This window comes from Saimiri boliviensis, chromosome 15 (assembly GCF_048565385.1).
Source record: "Saimiri boliviensis isolate mSaiBol1 chromosome 15, mSaiBol1.pri, whole genome shotgun sequence".
Lineage (NCBI taxonomy): Eukaryota > Metazoa > Chordata > Mammalia > Primates > Cebidae > Saimiri > Saimiri boliviensis.
The window spans coordinates 2,855,622-2,875,843 of record NC_133463.1 but is presented as its reverse complement, the minus strand read 5'-3'; the positions used below and the strand labels follow the sequence as shown (position 1 = coordinate 2,875,843).

General features: G+C 41.8%; 1 protein-coding gene across 2 annotated transcripts in view; it reads left to right on the top strand.

Moving 5' to 3' along the window:
- Positions 1-20,222, top strand: part of PRKDC (protein kinase, DNA-activated, catalytic subunit) — a 184,307-nt gene that overhangs the window by 153,986 nt on the left and 10,099 nt on the right. The window contains exons 71-80 of one of the 2 annotated variants that reach the window (XM_003940865.4): positions 1,106-1,299; positions 1,983-2,163; positions 3,858-4,018; positions 6,409-6,620; positions 12,138-12,225; positions 12,325-12,468; positions 15,637-15,841; positions 16,827-16,894; positions 17,943-18,163; positions 18,287-18,379. In XM_003940865.4, coding sequence (XP_003940914.2) covers positions 1,106-1,299; positions 1,983-2,163; positions 3,858-4,018; positions 6,409-6,620; positions 12,138-12,225; positions 12,325-12,468; positions 15,637-15,841; positions 16,827-16,894; positions 17,943-18,163; positions 18,287-18,379 — 1,567 coding nt within the window. The remainder of the gene's footprint in view (positions 1-1,105; positions 1,300-1,982; positions 2,164-3,857; positions 4,019-6,408; positions 6,621-12,137; positions 12,226-12,324; positions 12,469-15,636; positions 15,842-16,826; positions 16,895-17,942; positions 18,164-18,286; positions 18,380-20,222) is intronic. The other variant, XM_003940866.4, reaches the window with a different exon arrangement.

The following is a 20,222-nucleotide window of genomic DNA, read 5'->3' as shown; positions in this document are numbered from 1 at the left end:
TATTGCACCTCTGGACCTTGCAGACTTAACCAGCGCTGATTCAGCTCCTTGCCCAGAACCACGCGGTAGAAGCAGAACTAAAACTTTAAATGTGGCGACGTCTGTTGCTGCGTTAGCCGTGGGCCACAGTGTCAGGTTTTAAGATCTACTCTGTATTGTTAACGTAGGTACAAACACATTAGTAGCCATTTTCTATTCTTTTTAATAGAATTAGGTACTTTGAAAAAGTACAGAATGATGATGCTTAAACAAAAAGTTATTCATAAAAGTTTCCAGGTTTGCATGGTGGCTGACGCCTGTAATCCCAGCACTTTGGGAGGCCGAGGCAGGTGGATCATGAGGTCAGGAGATCAAGACCATCCTGGCCAACATGGTGAAACCCCGTCTCTACTAAAATGCCAAAAAATTAGCCAGGCGTGTTGGCGCGCACCTGTAGTCCCAGCTACTCAGGAGGCGGAGGCGGGAGAATTGCTTGAACCTGGGAGGCGGAGGTTGCAGTGAGCCAAGATTTCGTCACTGCACTATAGTCTAGCGACAGACCAAGACTCCCTCTCAACAAAAAAAGAAAGGTTTCCATTGCTTAGCCTCTGTGAATTTGATAGAGTTACTTCTAACAAAGAACATTTTTCATTAATATGTGAGTTCAAGAAATTCCCTAGCCAGTATTTGAGGTCAGTTTCTTGTACTTGCAACATTTATTTTTATTAACTTCTTAATATAAGACAACTTTTAGGCCAAGCACAGTTGCTCACACCTGTAATCTCAACACTTTGGAAGACTGAGGTGGGCAGATTGCTAGGGCTTAGGAGTTTGAGACCAGCCTGGGCAACATGGCAAAACCCATCTCTTAACAAAAACACAAAAAATTAGCCGGACATGGTGGTGCAAGCCTGTAGTCCCAGCTAATCGGGAGGCTGAGGTGGGAGGATTGCTTGAGCTTGGAAGGCAGAGGTTGTAGTGACCCAAGATCATGTCACTCCACTCGAGCCTGGGTAACAGAGCGAGACTCTGTCTCAAAAACAAAAGAGAACTTTTGTAGATAATGAATTTCTTTTTTTTAATTTCACTCACACAAAGTGTTGTTTTTTGTTTTTTAATCCAACAGATGAGAACGACATATCAAGCTACTTAAGCAAAAATATTCTGGCTTTCCGTGATCAGAACATTCTCTTGGGTACAACTTACAGGATCCTAGCTAATGCTCTCAGCAGTGAGCCAGCCTGCCTTGCTGAAATCGAGGAGGACAAGGCTAGAACAATCTTAGAGCTTTCTGGATCCAGTTCAGAGGATTCAGAGAAGGTAATACTGGTTGCTAGTGTGCTGTGTGTGTCTTCAGTGTGCAGTCTTCAGGCTACAGGAAAGTCATAATAAGGGTATTGCTTTGGGTTTTTAAAATATATTTGACAGTTATGCACAGCCAATTTTCTTATGTGGAAAATTGACATACTCTGTACTTCCTGTTTCTTTGAATGATACAGAGTTTTACTATTAAAACATGAATTTCAAATTTTTGTTGGATTGATTGGACAGTTCTCTTACGACTTTTGTTAATGAAATTTTCCCCACCAATCACCATTCAGATATCCCACCAGCTTATGGAACAAATCAGCTTTTTCTGTTTTTTTTTTTTTAAATTTAATGCCTGTTTTGCTTGGCGTTTTGTCAATTATTTTGTTTTTTTCAATAACTGTTGTCCTGCCTCACCTCAGTGGCATGGCCTTGTCTCCTCCCTCTGTGTTGCTCGTGCACCACTTGGCCTGCACTGGCCTTGCTCTTTTGTTTGGCTGTTTGCTACATGCTAAGGATCTTACTGGAATTGGTTGCTCCTTCATAGCCATGGCAGACTCTTGTTTTTTCCAGTTCCATAGTTTCAGTGTTATTTTGGAGCTGTTGATCCATTTATGTATCATGAATCATAAATAGAAAGCAGAGTTCTTTGAGAGTTTCAGTCTTGCTGATGTGTTGAGGTCTCTAAATTCCAGGTGATTGCAGGTCTGTACCAGAGAGCATTCCAGCACCTCTCTGAGGCTGTGCGGGCGGCTGAGGAGGAGGCCCAGCCTTCCTCCTGGAGCTGTGGGCCTGCAGCTGGGGTGACTGATGCTTACATGACGCTGGCAGATTTCTGTGACCAACAGCTGTCCAAGGAGGAAGAGAATGCAACAGGTGAATTGCAAAATTTTAAAAAACAGGTGTCCCTATGTGTCAGCATAAAGTCTTAGGAATTTTTACATACTTTTGGTCTCCTATTTTTTTTGTTTTCAAATTGCAAATGTTTTGAAAATCCTACTGTCTTTTTTGTTTTTTTTGAGATGTAGTCTTCCTGTAGCCCAGGCTGGAATGCAGGGGCACGATCTCGACTCACTGCAACCTCCGCCTCCCTGGTCCCAGTTCAACCAGTTCTCCTCATCCCCCCAAGTAGCTGGGATTATAGGCACAAGCCACCATGCCCAGCTAATTTTTGTATTTTTTAGTAGCGATGGGGTTTCACCATGTTGGCCAATCTAGTCTTGAACTCCTGATCTCATGATCCGCCTGCCTCGGCCTCCCAGCACTCTGGGATTACAGGCGTGAGCCACCGTGCCTGGCCGAAAATCCTATCGTCTTTTTAAGAGACAATAGCAGCTGGGTATAGTGGATCAGTTGAGGCTAGGAGTTCGAGACCAGCCTGGCCAACATTGTGAAACCCCATCTCTACTAAAAATACAAAAAAGTTAGCTGGGCGTGGTGGTATATACCTGTAGTCCCAGCTATTCAGGAGGCTGGGGCAGGAGAACTGCTTTAACCCAGGAGGCAGAGGTTGCACTGAGCTGATGTCACACCACTGCACTGTAGCCTGGGCAACAGCGTGAGACTTCGTCTCAAAAAAAGAAAAAAGAGGGCCAGAGCCGGGCGCGGTGGCTCACGCCTGTAATCCCAGCACTTTGGGAGGCCGAGGCGGGTGGATCACGAGGTCGAGAGATCGAGACCACCCTGGTCATCCTGGTGAAACCCCGTCTCTACTAAAAATACAAAAAAATTAGCTGGGCATGGTGGCGCGTGCCTGTAGTCCCAGCTACTCAGGAGGCTGAGGCAGGAGAATTGCCTGAACCCAGGAGGTGGAGGTTGCGGTGAGCCGAGATCGCGCCATTGCACTCTAGCCTGGGTAACAAGAGCGAAACTCTGTCTCCAAAAAAAAAAAAAAGAGGGCCAGGTGTGGTGGCTCACACCTGTCATGTCAGCACTTTGGAAGGCCAAGGAGGGCAAGTCACCTGAGGTTGGGAGTTCAAGACCAGCCTAACCAACATAGAGAAACCCTGTCTCCACTGAAAATACAAAATTAGCCAGGCATGGTGGCATACGCCTGTAATCCCAGCCACTCAGGAAGCGGAGGTTGTAGTAAGCTGAGATCAGACCGCTGCACTCCAGCCTGGGCAGCAAGAGCAAAGCTCCATCTCAAGAAAAAGAAAAAGGAAAAAGAGAGAGACAGTGGCATAAGCAACATGATGTGCATTTAAATGGAGTCAAGCGGTCTCCTCTTTAATTTATACTTCGATATTTAGCTTGCAGCTTCAATATTACTGGTTTGTGTGGCCTGCTTCATGCTCCTGGAATAAATTCAGTAACTACCAACTGCCCCTTATGTACTCAGCCCAGGATGCAAACTACTTTCTGCTGAATGGGCACTCTTATGGAAGGATTTGGCTTCAGGATAGATACAAAACTGTACCTGCTATTTGTCGGTCTGAAGTAGTTAAGAGGAGAACAATGACACTACAAAATACAAGCCAAAAAGGGAGCATGTTACCATTTGTTAAGTTCATGGTTTATGGATAAGTGAATATAGTAACCATTGCTTTCTTCTTTGCTGCCCTTGTTAGTTATTGATTCTGCAGAACTGCAGGCGTATCCAGCACTTGTGGTGGAGAAAACGTTGAAAGCTTTAAAATTAAATTCCAATGAAGCCAGATTGAGGTTTCCTAGATTACTTCAGATTATAGAACGGTATCCAGAGGAGACCTTGAGCCTCATGACAAAAGAGGTTGGTGTCTTTATTCAACTTAGCAGTAAGGAACTTTACAGAACTTAAAGATACGCTTATTTATATCGCAACGTGTTAGTGTGTGCAGTGCCTGTATTACAGCTTTTCCCAGCCAGCAGTGAATTCTGCTACTCTCTGAGGACACAGGTAATTTAAAGCTACATAAATGAGTTTTCACATTTACCCATTTTCCTCTGTGGGTGTTGATAAGAACACTGTGTCTGAACAGGGACCCAGAGAAATGGAGGCAGGGTGTGTGGGATGGTGATGGAATCTCGTGTGGAAGTCTTGTTGCCCATGCAGATGAGGCTGTGGTCAGTCACATCTGCTGTGCCCAATGCTCACCTGTCATTTAGCCCAGAAGGATGAGCAAGGTTCAGCTTGCATCCCACCTCCCGGGAGCCCAGCATGTGCCAGCAGCACGGTGTCCAGAATGGCCTGGGGCATGTGAACATGGGTGAGGAGTCAGTCTGTAGGTGTGGGAGGAACCCGTACCCCTCCATGTGACCTGCCCCTTGGCCCTGCCCAGGGCTGCACTGGCAGCTGCAGTTCTGTCCTTTGGGCTCTGTCTGTGTGCAGGAGGGCTCCACTGATTTCATCGGCAAAGTGTAGGGCCTCTGAAAGACTTCATAGTTGACTTTTATAGACGTGTAGCTGGAAGATAGGGCCCAGTTTGAGTTGAAATATAATAGTTCAGAAAGGGTAACATGGTTCGCTCTTGATTAGCTTTGCATGGTGAGTTTTTAAATAGTGTTGGTCTCTGGGCTGTGGGGACCCAGTTTGACTTTTAGGGCCCTAACCATTCCCTCCACGTTTTTGTGGATTCTGAATAGTAGACTTTCTCAGTAAATTCAGAAATGCAACATGTCTGAGTTTTTCTTCAAGAAAAGTGAGCAGATAATTAAATAACTTTATTATGATTTTGTTTTTTTCCAAAATAATATAATATTTATATATAATAAAAACAGCATTTGAATATGTGAGGACATAAACTATTCACTCTGTGTTGTCAAGACACCCAGTAGGCATGTGCAGTGGAGCTGGTAGCCTCTCTCGTGAGCTCGTATGAGCTGTGTGGACTAAGCCACCCTCACATGCCACGCCGTCCTCAGTGCACACATGCAGTCAGGAAGCCTGCCCACACTTCACACCTCATACCTTATGCCAACATTCCAGACACGTCAAGTTTAGCTACAGAATGACACCATAAAAGTATCAGAGGAAAATGTGAACACGTTTTTAAAATGGTCTTGGAAAGAAGAGACCAAAACCAGAATCCATGAAGGAAAATAGTTCAATACTTCTATACAGAAAAGGCAAATACTGTATATGCAATTTAAAAAAATAAAGGGCCAGGCGCAGTGGCTCAGGCCTGTAATGTCAGCACTTTGGGAGTCTGAGGCAGGTGGATCACGAGGTCATGAGATCACCAGCCTGGCCAAACATCGTTAAACTCCATCTCTACTAAAAATTCAGAAATTAGACGGATATGGTGATGGGTGCCTGTAATCAAAGCTACTTGGAAGGCTAAGGCAGGAGAACTGCTTGAACCCGGGAGGCAGAGGTTGCAATGAGCCAAGATTGAGCCTGGGAGACAGAGTGAGACTCCCATCTCGAAAAAGAAAAAGAAAAATATTTGTAACACAATCAAGAAACAGAAAGCTGACAATGGCAATGTACAAAATAGTAGAAAATGCTGAGAGGAAATGCATGCATGATTAAAGGCTATAAGGCAGATAAACATGGGGTATTCAGCTTCACTAATAATGAACTGTGAAATTTTAAATTAGATGTTTTTTCACTTCTCTGATTGACAGTGATTTTTAAAGTTGATTATGTCCAGTGTTGGTAAAGACTTTGGAAAGTAGTCAATTTAATATTTTCAGAAATGAAAATCTGAAAAATCTTTTACCAATGTTTATTACAGTTTTTAAGGTTCACACTGTAATTTTAGTTCTAGGAATTTATTCTACAGGTATATAGCACAAACAGTTGTGTGTACAGGGATGTCTACTGCAACATTACCTGTGATAGCAAAAAAAGTGGAAAAATTCAAAATATCCATTATAGAGCAGTAGGTAAACAACATGGAATACAGCTGGCAAGAGGAATAAGGTAAAAGACTTTTCTCTACATCTCTCTGAGAACAGCCAGCAGCAGCTGTCTCATGTGATTCCGTTCTTGAACAAAAGGCTGTGTGTGTACCTACACAGAAAGTGCCTGGTAGAGTCCATTGGTTGCTGCAGTAGAAGACAGCTGAGGGATGGAAGACTGGGTTTATACTTCTGCTTTTATACTTCTGAGTTTTCTTTATGTTGGACATACGTTACTTTTATAACAGATGATGTGAGATGTTTTACTCAGCATTAAGTTTCAGCTCTCTATTTTAGATGTCTTCCATTCCCTGCTGGCAGTTTATTGGCTGGATCAGCCACATGGTGGCCTTGCTGGACAAAGACCAAGCCATTGCTGTTCAGCGCACCGTGGAAGAAATCACCGATAACTACCCTCAGGCTATTGTTTATCCCTTCATCATAAGCAGCGAAAGCTATTCCTTCAAGGATACTTCTACCGGTCATAAGAATAAGGAGTTTGTGTCAAGGTAATATTACAGAAAGGTTTATCAAATACTATAGGTTATAAAAGTATGGTTAAAGCAAACACGTGGACACTTAGGTTTGTTTTCAAATTAATTATAGTTGTCATTGAAGAATAGAAAAATCTTAGCCGTCCCTTTGTTGAATATATCTACTCTGGGTATGTTACTTGTTACAGGATATATCTCCTTTTTAAAATACTTTCATCTTACACTGCTAACAGAATATCCTACTCATATGCTTATCTGTTGCTTGAGATAGACTCGTTGGGATGCTTTTTGAAATCAGCTCCTGAAATTGTCCTGTAATTTAAAATACACAGAAAGACTTCTGCTTTTAATTAGGACTCAGTAGACAGCCTGCAGTGTCCTCTTGTCTACTCCTAAGTGGATTTATGAGTTGAGACTGATGAGTGCGCAGTAGTGCCTATTGCGGCGATGCTTTGTAAATGTGTGATATTTTAGTAACAGTCTCCGTCATGAGGTTTTTTTTTTAAATTATGAGCAGATCTGCCTCATTACTTTGAATGTTTTGATTTCAACAAGATGAAGAAGAGTGCCAGCTTTTAAAAATATATATATATATATATTTATTTTTGGCCGGGCGCGGTGGCTCAAGCCTGTAATCCCAGCACTTTGGGAGGCCGAGGCGGGTGGATCACGAGGTCGAGAGATCGAGACCATCCTGGTCAACAAGGTGAAACCCCGTCTCTACTAAAAAAAAAATACAAAAAGTTAGCTGGGCATGGTGGTGCGTGCCTGTAATCCCAGCTACTTAGGAGGCTGAGGCAGGAGAATTGCCTGAGCCCAGGAGGCGGAGGTTGCGGTGAGCCGAGATCGCGCCATTGCACTCCAGCCTGGGTAACGAGAGCGAAACTCCGTCTCAAAAAAAAAAAAAAAAATATATATATATATATATATATATATATATATATATATATATATATATGTATTTATTTATTTTTATTTATTTACATTTTTATCTTCTGAGACAGAATATTGCTCTGTCAGCCAGACTGGAGTACAGTGCTGCAATCTTGGCTCACTGCAACTTCTGCCACCTGGGTTTAAACAATTCTCCCTGCCTCAGCCTCCCAAGTAGCTGGATGCTGGGCTAATTTTTGTATTTTTAGTAGAGACGGTTTTGCCACGTTGGCCAGGCTGTTCTCGAACTCCCGACCTCAGGAGATCTGCCTACCTTTGCCTCCCAAAGTGTTGGGATTACAGGTGTGAACCACCACGCCCAGCCAAGGCCCAGCTTCTGTTGCGGTTGGTGGGTGGTTTGTCTGTGAACACATCCCTGCCCAGCCACCATACCATTTCTCTGAACAGACAGTTATTATCTTAAAAAATGAAAGAAGAGAAAAAGATGTGAAAGACAGTGTGTCAAGAAAGTCACCTTGCTGGGCATGGTGGTTTATTCCTGTAATACCAACTATTTGGGGGGCCAAGGCAGGAGAATTGCTTGAGACCAAGAGTTTATTACCAGCCTGGGCAACATAGTGAGACCTCATCTCTAAAAAATTAAAATAAAAATAAGCCAGGCATGGTGGTGCATGACTGTACTTCCAACTACTTAGGAGTGTGAGGTGGGAGGATTGCCTGAGTCCAGGAATTCAAGGCTGCAGTGAGCTATGACTGAACTTGTAAGTTGCCACTGCACTCCCAATCTGGGCAATGTAGTGAAACCCCATTTTTTTAAAAAGTGACCTTTTCTTTCATAACATAACTTCAGAAACTATATCAAGTTATATCAAGATGTCAACATTAGTTGCAAGATTTGCTTTTATCTAAGAACATCTTTTTCATTTTAATTTTTGTGAGTACATAGTAGGTGTCTGTGTTTATGGAATATTTTGATACAGGTATACAATGTGTATCATATCAGGGTAAGTGGAATATCCATCACTTCAAGCATTTATCATTTCTTTGTGTTACACATATTCTAGTTATACTCTTTTAGTTATTTTTAAATGTACAATAAAAATTATTTACTGTAGTCACCCTGTTGTACCACCAAATGCTAGATCATTTGTACCCATTGATCAATGGGTACAGGCTGGGTGCGGTGGTTCAAGCCTGTAATCCCAGCACTTTGGGAGGCCGAGGCCGGTGGATCATGAGGTCAAGAGATCGAGACCATCCTGGCCAACAAGATGAAACCCCGTCTCTACTATAAATAGAAAAAAAAAATTGGGCATGGTGGCATGTGCCTGTAGTCCCAGCTACCGGGGAGGCTGAGGAGGGAGAATTGCTTGAACCTGGGAGGCAGAGGTTGCAGTGAGCCGAGATCATGCCACTGCACTCCAGCCTGGTACCTGGCAACAGAGCAAGACTCTGTCTCCCAAAAAAAAAAAAAAAAAAAAAAAAATCAGTGGTACAACGGGTAATCAATAAACCAATATTTTTGTACCCATTAATCATCCCCACTTTCCACCTCACCTCCCCATGAATTCAATTGTTCTCATTTTTAGCTTTCACAAATAAAAACATGTGAAGTTTGTCTTTCTGTGTCTGACTTATTTCACATAACATAATGTCCTTCAGTTCCATCCATGTTGTTGCAAGTGACAGGATCTCATTCTTTTTTTATGGCTGAATAGTACTCCTTTGCATGTATGTACTGCATTTTCTTTATCCATTTGTCTGTTGATGGACACTTAGTTTGCTTCCAAATCTTGGCTGTTGTGAATAGTGCTACAATAAACATGGGAATGCAGCTATCTCTGACATTCTGATTTCCTTTCTTTTGGGTATGTACCCAGCAGTGGGATTTCTGGATCATATGACAGTTCTAGTTTTAGTTTTTTTTTGGGAATCTCCATATTCTTCTTAGTGCTTGTATTAGTTTACATTTCCACCAACAGTATACAAGGGTTCCTCTCTCCATATCCTTGCCAGCGTTCGTTATTGCTGGTGGTGAGAAGATACCTCCTTGTGGTTTTAATTTGCATTTCTCTTATGATAATTGGTGTGGAACATGTTTTTATAAACCTGTTTGCTGTTTGTATGTTTTCTTTTGAGAAATGTCTATTCAGATCTTTTGCCCCAATTTAAAATGAGATTAGATTTTTTTTTTCCTATTGAGTTTTTTGAGCTTGTTATATATTTTGGTTATTAATCCCTTGTCAGATAGGTAGTAGTATTCAAATGTTTTCTCCCATTCTGTGGGTTGTCTCTTCACTTTATTGTTTCCTTTGCTGTGTAGAAGCCTTTTGACTTGATGTGACCCCCTTTGTCCATTTTTGCTTCGGTTACATGTGCCTGTGGGGTATTAAGAAATATTTGTGCCCAGACCAATGTCCTGGCGAGTTTCCTGTTGTTGTTTTGTAGTTTCATAGCTTGAGATCTTAGATTTAGGTCTTTAATCCACTTTGATTTGACTTTTGTATGTGGCGAGAGATAGGGGCCTAGTTTCATTCTTCTGCATATGGATACCCAGTTTTCCCAAGATCATTTATTGAAGACTGCCTTTTCCCCTTATGTATGTTCTTGGCACCTTTGTCAAAAAATGGGTTCATTGCAGGTGTGTGAATTTATTTCTGTGTTCTCTATTGTATTCCATTGGCTTATGTGTCTGTTTTTATGCCAGCACCATGCTGTTTGGGTTACTATAACTATAATATAATTTAGATAATGTGATTGTGCCAGGTGGGTTTTTTGTGGTTCCATACAAATTTTGGGATTATTTTTTCTATGTGAAGAATGTCATTGGTATTTTGGTAAGGATTGTGTTGAATCTATAGATTGCTTTGGGTAGTATGGACATATTAACAGTATTGATTCTTCCCATCCATGAACATGAAGTTACTTTGCATATTTTTTAGTCCTTCAATTTCTTTCATCAATGTTTTACAGTTTTCATTGTAGAGGTCTTTCATTTCTTTGGCTAAATTTATTCCTAAGTGTTTTTATTTGTTGCTATTGTAAATAGAATTATTATTAATATTATTATTATTATTATTTGAGATGGAGTCTTGCTTTGTTGCCAGGCTGGAGTACTGTAGCACAATCTTGGCTCACTGCAACCTCCATCTCCCAGGTTCAAGCGATTCCCCTTCCTCAGCATCCTGAGTAGCTGGGACTACAGGCATGTGCCACCATGCCCGGCTAACTTTTTTTTATTTTAGTAGAGGCGAGGTTTCACCATGGCCAGGATGATCTCCATCTCCTGACCTCGTGATCCACCTGCCTCGGCCTCCCAAAGTGCTGGTATTACAGGCATGAGCCACCGTGCCCGGCCAATAGAATTATGATTTTTTTTTTTTCAGGCTGTTCACTGTTGGCATATAGAAATACTACTGATTTTCATATGTTAATTTTTGTATTCTGCAACTTGACTGAATTTATCAGTTCTGATGGTGTTTTTCGTGGAGTCTTTAGGTGTCTCCAAATAAGAGAGCGTGTCATTTCCAAACAAGGATAATTTGACTTCTTCCTTTCTAATATAGATACCCTTTATTTCTCTTGTCAGCTTGCTCTAGCTAAGACTCCCATTAGTAAGTGGAATAAAAGTGGACATCCTTATGTTCCAGATCTTAGAGAAAAGGCTTTTTTTTTTTTTTGGAGACAAAGTCTCCCTCTGTCGCCTAGGCTAGAGAGCAGGGGTGCAATCTCTGCTCACTGCAAGCTCCGCCTCCTGGGTTCAAGCAATTTTCCTGCCTTAGCCTCCTGAGAAGCTGGGATTACAGGTTGTGCACCACTACACCCAGCTAATTTTATGTTTTTGGTAGGGACGGGGTTTCACCCTGTTGGCCAGGATGGTCTCAATCTCTTGACCTCATGGTCCGCCCGCCTTGGCCTCCCAAAGTGCTGGGATTACAGGCATGAGCCACTGTACCCGGCTTGCTTTCAGTTTTTCACCGTTGGCTGTGATACTAACTGTGGGTGTGTCGTATATGGGCTTTTATTGTGTTGAGGTATGTTCCTTCTATACGTAGTCTTTTTGAGAGTTTTTATCATGAAGGGACGTTGGATTTTATCAAATGTTTTTTCAACATCAGTTAAAATGATCAATGGTTTTTGTCCTTTATTCTGTTGATAAAAGCATATCACATTGATTGATTTGTGTATGTTGATCCATCCTTGCATCTCTAGAATAGATCCCACTTGGTCATGATGAATAATCTTTTTAATATCTTGTTGAATTTGGTTTGCAAGTATTTTGTTGAGGATTTTTGCATTAATGTTCATCAGGGATATTAGCCTGTAGTCCATCCTCCCTCCCTTCTTTCCTTTTTTTTTTTTAAAGATGTGTCTTTTTCTGGTTTTGGTATCAGGATAATACTGGCCTTGTAGAATGAGTTTGGAAGTATTCCCACATCCCCTGGTGTGTGTGTGACTGGAATTTTAAATTACTATGTAGTTGGTTTTTTTATATATATACTAGATACGTATAAACAAACTATAATTATATTTAGTCATATAATTACGTAAAGCATACATTATTTTATATATGTATAATAGGTCTTGATTTTTGAAAGATATTTGAGTACTTAAACTTTGTAAATTTTTTTTTAATAGGATTAAAATTAAGTTGGATCTCGGAAGAGTGATTCAAGATTTTATTAATGCCTTAGATCAGCTCTCTAATCCTGAACTGCTCTTTAAGGTAATGATAGAACAGCTTCTGGCACATAAAACATAGAACTTGGGTAAAACTTAATTTCAATCTACCTTGACTTTTTTTTTTTTTTTCCTTCACACACAGGACTGGAGCAATGATGTAAGAGCTGAACTAGCAAAAACCCCTGTAAACAAAAAAAATATTGAAAAAATGTATGAAAGAATGTATGCAACCTTGGGTGACCCAAAGGCTCCAGGCCTAGGGGCCTTTAGAAGGAAGTTTATTCAGGTATGGACTGGCACAGCCTGCCTTTATGATAGTAGAATCGTTATGACAGTCAAATTTTATATTTCAATGATTTAACAGTTCTGGATTTAAAATATCTGTTGAATGTTTTAGATGTCATGCTTTCTATGATACATTAACATATTTTTAGGTCTGTGGGTAGCAGGTTGGTCAGTAGATAAAACCTCAATGTTTCATTACATGTTGTCTATGCTCAAATTTTTAGATCTGAAAATTACGTGTAGTATTTTCAGTTTTTCAGATGGCTTCAATACTGGATCAAGAAAATATTTGTATGTTAAGTAAGCTGATAAATATTTGCAAGCACTTAGTTTGGGGCACAGTTCTGGCTGCTCAGGAAATACATAGAGAAGACAGATCTAGTCCCCAAATACCAAGGGGTTGTGTGACAAAACTGCTCACCAAGAGCTGTGCCTAGGACAAATGTAATTGTGAGATCTTTCAAGAATGTGCTGGAGTTGGAAGGAAAACACACCATCATTTGATGGGAATGATGGAGCAAGTGGACTGCAGTCCTCCCAGTTCCCACAGCTTTGCCCACTTGGGTGCCTCTCTCCCTCCTCCATTTGGAGACCTGCCCTTAGGGCTTGGCATCAGCATCATTTCTCCTTTGAGCCCTTCCCGTCCCTCCCCCGGCAGTGATCTTCAGAAGAGTCAGGTGTTCTTCCTCTCTCCTAAAACACCTGCTTTAGAATCTCTCTCTTTAGCATGCATCATTACTGATTTTTCTTTCTAATTTTTATCAAATTACCTTTATTCATTAAACCCCAAGAAATTTAAGGGCATAGGTAAGTCTTGGAACTCTTTTTGCCAGAGTTCTCAAGTTCCACTGTATATAGCGCAAAAGAAGAGCTTTATCCTTTTTGAATAACTACTTTATTAAGATATAAGTCACTGGCCCATAGGTCATCCACTTAAAGTATACAATACAGTAGTTTTTAGTACATTCACAGAGTCATGAAACCATCACCACATCAGTTTTAGCACATTTCACCACAAAAAAGAACCCATACCCATTAGCTGCACCGCCTCCACACAGCTTCCAGCCTAGCCTGTCCCAGCACACTGCTGCCTCAGCCAGTCTGCACGTAGTCTCGGAATTCGTGGCCAATTCGTTGTTGGAAGCCCTGAGACTGCCCTGCAGGCTCTCCATAGGGAGTGCAGTTATTCCCCCTCCAGCAGCACCTGGTCCTGCCGAGGCCTGTAGGGTACCGAAAGGCCTCCTGTAGTCTTTCCAGGCAGGAGATGTGTTTGGAGTTCATTAGAAAATCTATCCAGAATTTTTACCTTGTACAGAATCAAAAATAACTTGGATTTATTCAAATAAAAATCTACCAAAGGCCGGGCGCGGTGGCTCATGCCTGTAATCCCAGCACTTTGGGAGGCCGAGGCGGGTGGATCACGAGGTCAAGAGATTGAGACCATCCTGGTCAACATGGTGAAACCCTGTCTCTACTAAAAATGCAAAAAATTAGCTGGGCATGGTGGCCCATGCCTGTAATCCCAGCTACTCAGGAGGCTGAGGCAGGAGAATTGCTTGAACCCAGGAGGCGGAGGTTGTGGTGAGCCGAGATCGCGCCATTGCACTCCAGCCTGGGTAACAAGAACGAAATTCCGTCTCAGGGGAAAAAAAAAAAAAAAAAAAAATCTACCAAAACAAAGTGCCTCAAATTTCACTTTAGAGTATGCTTAAGGGCATGATGCCTTTCAGATAGGATGATGCTGGTTATGTTTGGAGAAGAGCCAATCTTTCCACGTATTCCAAGAAATGCAGATTGCTTCTACGTTTTTCATCAACTTAGAGATCAAAGAAGAAATCTGTTTTATGTATGTCAATATTCCTATAGTGGATTGTCTTAAAATAGAGCACATTTCATTTATACCAGATTTATGTTGTGACGTTAGTTATAAATTTGGTAAAAACGTTTCTAGTTAGAGATGATCAGGTAAATTTTGACTCTTGAGTAATTGCTATTAATGCTCTTGAGATTAATTTTTATTTGATATCAGAATTATAATTCAAATAAATATCTGAGTAGAGGCTAATGCAAAGAGATAATTAATATATTCCAAGATAAAGTACTTATAATAATCGCTTTTAGAAATAAACATTATTGGCCGGGTGCAGTGGCTCATGCCTGTAATCCCAGCACTTTGGGAGGCTGAGGCAGGTGGATCACGAGGTCAGGAATTCAAGACCAGTCTGGCCAACATGGTAAAACCCCATCACCACTAAAAATACAAAAATTAGCCAGGCACAGTGGCACATGACTGTAATCCCAGCTACTTGGGAGGCTGAGGCAGGAGAATCACTTGAACCAGGGAGGCAGAGGTTGCAGTGAGCTGAGATTACGCCACCACACTCCAGCCTAGGTGACAGAGCGAGACTCCATCTCAAAAAAAAAAAAAAAGAGAGAAATAAACATTATCTAAATAATATTTTTGTTGGTTTATAACCCAGAATAATAGCTTGAAAGACTCTTACTGAAGAAAGTAGCATTCTTACATTTTTTTTCATCAGCTGGTATCAAAAATTATGAGCCATTTATTTCGATTGAACTATTCCCTTTATTTTGTTGTTTTTAACTTTGTTCCTATTTACTTATGTCATAATGATGTAGACCACTAACTAGACAATGAGTGCACAGAGGTTAAATGACTTCAAGTTTTTAAAGCCCTTATTAGGATTTATAACTAAAAGTCACTACTAACCATGGTTTGTTTTTGTTTTTTAGACAGAGTCTTGCTCTGTTGCCCAGGCTGGAGTGTAGTGGCACAATCTCGGCTCACTGCAACGTCCACCTCCCGGGTTCAAGCGATTCTCCTGCCTCAGCCTCCCATGTAGCTGGAATTACAGGCATGAGCCACCACATCCAGCTAATTTTTTGTATTTAAAGTGGAAATGGGGTTTCACCATGTTAGCCAGGCTGATCTCGAACTCTTGAGCTCAGGTGATCTGCCTGCCTCTCAGCCTCCCAAAGTGCTGGGATTAGAGGTGTGAGCCAGCACAGTCCACCAAAACCATACATCTTAAAAGCAGAGAAGAAGCCTATATCATTGCTCACTCCATTTATTACACTTAGAAGCTTAAGCCTTTTCCAAAGTCCAAACTAAACATCAGTCTTTATAGTAAGTTCTTGTTAATTTCAGACCTTTGGAAAAGAATTTGATAAACATTTTGGGAAAGGAGGGTCTAAGCTACCGAGAATGAAGCTCAGTGACTTCAGCGACATTACCAACATGCTACTTTTAAAAATGAACAAAGACTCAAAGCCCCCTGGAAATCTGAAAGAATGGTCGCCCTGGATGAGCGACTTCAAAGTGGAGTTCCTGAGAAATGAGCTGGAGATCCCTGGTGAGTTCACCTCCAGGGGTGACAAACTGTACTGTCAGGAGCACAGCACCGAAGTAAGAACTCCTGGTTTCCAGAATAGTGCTGCTAGGATATTGACAGTGACCTCTTTTTTTAAAGAATTTTAAAATTCACCAAATTTTTCATCATTAAAAAATTCATGATTACTGTGAATACACATTACTAAATGTTTAATGAGGTTTTAGTTTTTATATTCCTGATCCTGACAGATGTTCAGATTTTCATTTGGTAATAATGGTAACCAGCAATCATAGATTTCCTCTGAACGTATTCATGCTTTGCTCCTGAATGACTTTTCTTCAGAAACATAATACAGGTATATAGATGCAGATTGCTTCCTGGGATGTGTATACAGTTCCACTTAAAGTGACAAGGTTTTTTTTTTTTAATGACATATTAATGATAAGTCACTTACCTGCAGGAAAGAGATTGTGATATTAAGGGTAGAGAAGCACAGAAAACTGACCGGAATTCAAGGCGTGACTTCTCCAGAGGAGACCTGCGCACATTTCACTTTCTCCACTCCAGATTTGCCAGAGGAAAAAATGTTTTCATCTGGTTATTCATGTTCTCATTCCAGTGGGTTAAGAAAAAACATACTTGGAGAAACACTTTCCTTTGTTATTAATAATGACTGTGCAGGTGCATACAGTCCATTTCAAGAAAAATATTTAAACATAAGCCTTGTCATGTGCAGCCTGACTTTCCTTGAGATATGCAGTGTTCTAGTTGGTGTATTATTTTTTTCTATTTAGGACGTGTCCATGCTGTTAAAATAGAGAGCTAACTCAGTCAGTCAAACTGAGAAATAACATTTTTTAATGTCAGTTTCCTCTAAATGAGAACTTTCATTAAAAAGTTTTATCATGTTACATTGACTTTTTAAAAAGTAGATCAGGAGGCATGTTTTAAAATACAGGTGGTTGTCTAATAAACTGTTCCTAAGCAAGGCTCTGGTTTGTTTTAGGTCAATATGATGGTAGGGGAAAGCCGTTGCCAGAGTACCATGTGCGAATCGCCGGGTTTGATGAGCGGGTAGGTGTGAGGGTGTGCAACCCAGTCCCCATCCTGATGATTGTCCTTCAGATACGAGAATGATCTGTTTGCCTTTAGTAAAAAAGAGACAACGGCCCATGTTGATCTCAAATATATGGGGTTTACCATATTTACTGAATACTTGTGTGTGTGTGTGTGTGTGTGTGTGTGTGTGAGAGAGAGAGAGAGAGAGAGAGAGAGAGAGAGAGAGAGAGAGAAAGAGTCTTACTCTGTCACCAGGCTGGAGTGCAGTGGCACAATCTTAGCTTATTGCCTCCACATCCTGGGTTCAGGAGAGTCTTCATGTCTCAGCCTCCCCAGTAGCTGGGATTACAGGTGTGTGCCACCACACCTGGCTAATTTCTGTATTTTTATTAGAGACGAGTTTCACCATGTTGGCCAGTGGCCAGGCTGGTCTGGAACTGCTGCCTGCAAGTGATCTACCTGCCTGAGCCTCCCAGAGTGCTGGGATTAACAGCATGAGCCACCATGCCCAGCCCTGAATTTCTACACACTCTCTCTCTCTCTCTCTCTCTCTGTCTCTCTCTCTCTCTCTCTCTCTCTCTCACACACACACACACACACACACACACACACATATATATATATATGTATATATATATTGAATTGCATTTTAGGTTCTGGGGTACATGTAAAGAACATTTCTTAATATAATGTCTCCAGTGTTTGAACAGTAGTCCTATTTAAGATATCGTAAATTCAAAGAGTAGGCTGTGTGTGAGTGTCCACTATAAAATATGTGTAGCATTAGCTTACTGTGGAAAGTTTGCATGCTGGCTATTGCTGGTTGCTAAGGATATCCACATTCATAAGTATTTATAACCAGGAATATGACATGTCTGTGGGCACAGCAGTCAGGCACGTGCAGGTAGCAGAAATTAGTTGCTGGCCTCAGTGCTGTGCTCTTCTCTGGCACTGTCTTCAGAGGGTGGCCCCTCAGAGGGATGCTTGCAGCCAGCCTGGCTTTTCCCTCTGAGTTTGACAAGCAGCTAGCCTGTGCCCTGAGGTGACATTCTGATTTTTGAAGGTGACAGTCATGGCATCTCTGAGAAGGCCCAAGCGCATCATCATCCGTGGCCACGATGAGACGGAGCACCCTTTCCTAGTGAAGGGTGGCGAGGACCTGCGGCAGGACCAGCGCGTGGAGCAGCTCTTCCAGGTCATGAATGGGATCCTAGCCGGAGACTCCGCCTGCAGCCAGAGGGCCCTGCAGCTGAGGACCTACAGCGTGGTGCCCATGACCTCCAGGTAACTGCCAGGCTGCTCCCAGCCAGGAGGGTGCTGCACGTTGCTTGGCGTCCACGGGACTGTTTTTCTAGTGAAGAAAGAGCAGTTTGGGTTTACTCGTTAACTTTTTATTCTCCCTTTCAGGTTAGGATTAATTGAGTGGCTTGAAAATACTGTTACCTTGAAGGACCTTCTTTTGAACACCATGTCACAAGAGGAGAAGGCGGCTTACCTGAGGTAAGGGCGGCCACACGCCCTGCTCCCCCAGCAGTCGCCTCCCCTCACTTCTCCAGTGGCAGGTCGGGGCTATGACAGGCGCGGTCGAGAGCCCACGCTGCCTGCCCCGAAGTCTGCTGGCTGGGTTAGTAAACCAAATGGAGTGCAGGCTGCTAACCAGTAGTTGCAGATATTTTACCGTAATACAAAATATATATTAACTTTGGGGGTGCGGGTGAAGAATTGTTGAAGGAAATAAATGAGATTAGCAGATAACATGTAGTAAAACATTTCCTGTGGGCTAGGTACTGTTCTCAGTTTTTAATGTGTATGAACTAATTCTCATCAACGACCTACAAGGTAAGTGTTATTATCACTTCTGTACAGATGAGTACCCTGAGGACCAGAAAGGTCAAGTAACTTGTCCTGTGTCACCCAGCCTGTGAAGTGAGGTAGCTGGGATTATTAGCAATTAATTCTAGGTTATGATATGGATGCTTTTTTATTTTTCTTTATCCTTTTCTCAGTTTTCCAAGTTTTCTGCAATTAACTTATATTTTTTAACCAGAAGTTTTTTAATTTGCCTTTTATTTATGTAAAGAAAAATAAGGGCTGGGCGCGGTGGCTCATGCCAGCACTTTGGGAGGCCGAGGTGGGTGGATCACGAGGTCAAGAGATCGAGGCCATCCTGGTCAACATGGTGAAACCCCGTCTCTACTAAAAATACAGAAAATTAGCTGGGCATGGTGGCGCGTGCCTGTAATCCCAGCTACTCAGGAGGCTGAGGCAGGAGAATTGCTTGAACCCAGGAGGCGGAGGTTGCGGTGAGCCGAGATCGCACCATTGCACTCCAGCCTGGGTAACGAGTGAAACTCTGTCTCAAAAAAAAAAAAAAAAAGAAGGAAAAATAAGGACAACATGAGAAACATTTTGAGTGTTGACCGGTTTTGATAACCAGAGTTGACAGGTTTTCGTGATGAGCCATGGGATGAAGGAAGACCACATGGTCAGAAACAGCGTCGGGGCTTCTTTCTCTTTGATGTCCTCTTCATTCTTTCCTGAAAGTATTTAAATAGGCATTTGAGTATTTGCTTAGAATTGTTTCTACTTTCCCTGGAAGAAAGGGGAACTGATGAGCGCTGCTTCCTGAGTCTCACAAATTCCAGATCTGGCCCTGGCACAGAGGCTCTGCCTGGCAGTGGAGATGCTGAGCAGGTGTTGCCTGTCTTGTGGTACCTGCCTGCATTTGTGAGACAGCGTTGGTAGCGTGGTAGCGTGGAACTGCACAGGGTGAACATAGGTACTGGAAAAGCTGAAAGTGCCTTTCAGATATGGAATTATGTAAATAACTTCCGACTGCCTTTTTACAGGGTACTTCCAGTACCCTTTATTAAAATCCTTGGTATTTTTTTCTTAATTCAGCATGTTTCAGTTTTATGACCTAAGAATTTTCATCTCCATTTAGGAGGAGAGAATTTTAAGATGGAGTGGACTACTTGTGAAATTAACTTCTGTGGCAACTCAGAAAAGATTTCACTTGAAGTGATTGAATTGCTAAGTCACACGTGAAACTGTTCTGTCTTTAGACTTTATTGGGAAAACTTGTTAAAGCTGTCCACACAAAAGTACCTAAACATACCCATATCACATTGTTTCCCACTGCTCAGGAACCACCTTTTTTCTAGGAAACATTGAAAAGAGCTTTTCAATTCACTTTAAGCATCCGTTGTCATTTAAGAAAATACTTTCGGCTGGGCACGGTGGCTCACACCTATAATCCCAACACTTGCTGAGCAAGGTGGTCAAGAGATCAAGACCATCCTGGTCAACATGGTGAAACCCCGTCTCTACTAAAAACACAGAA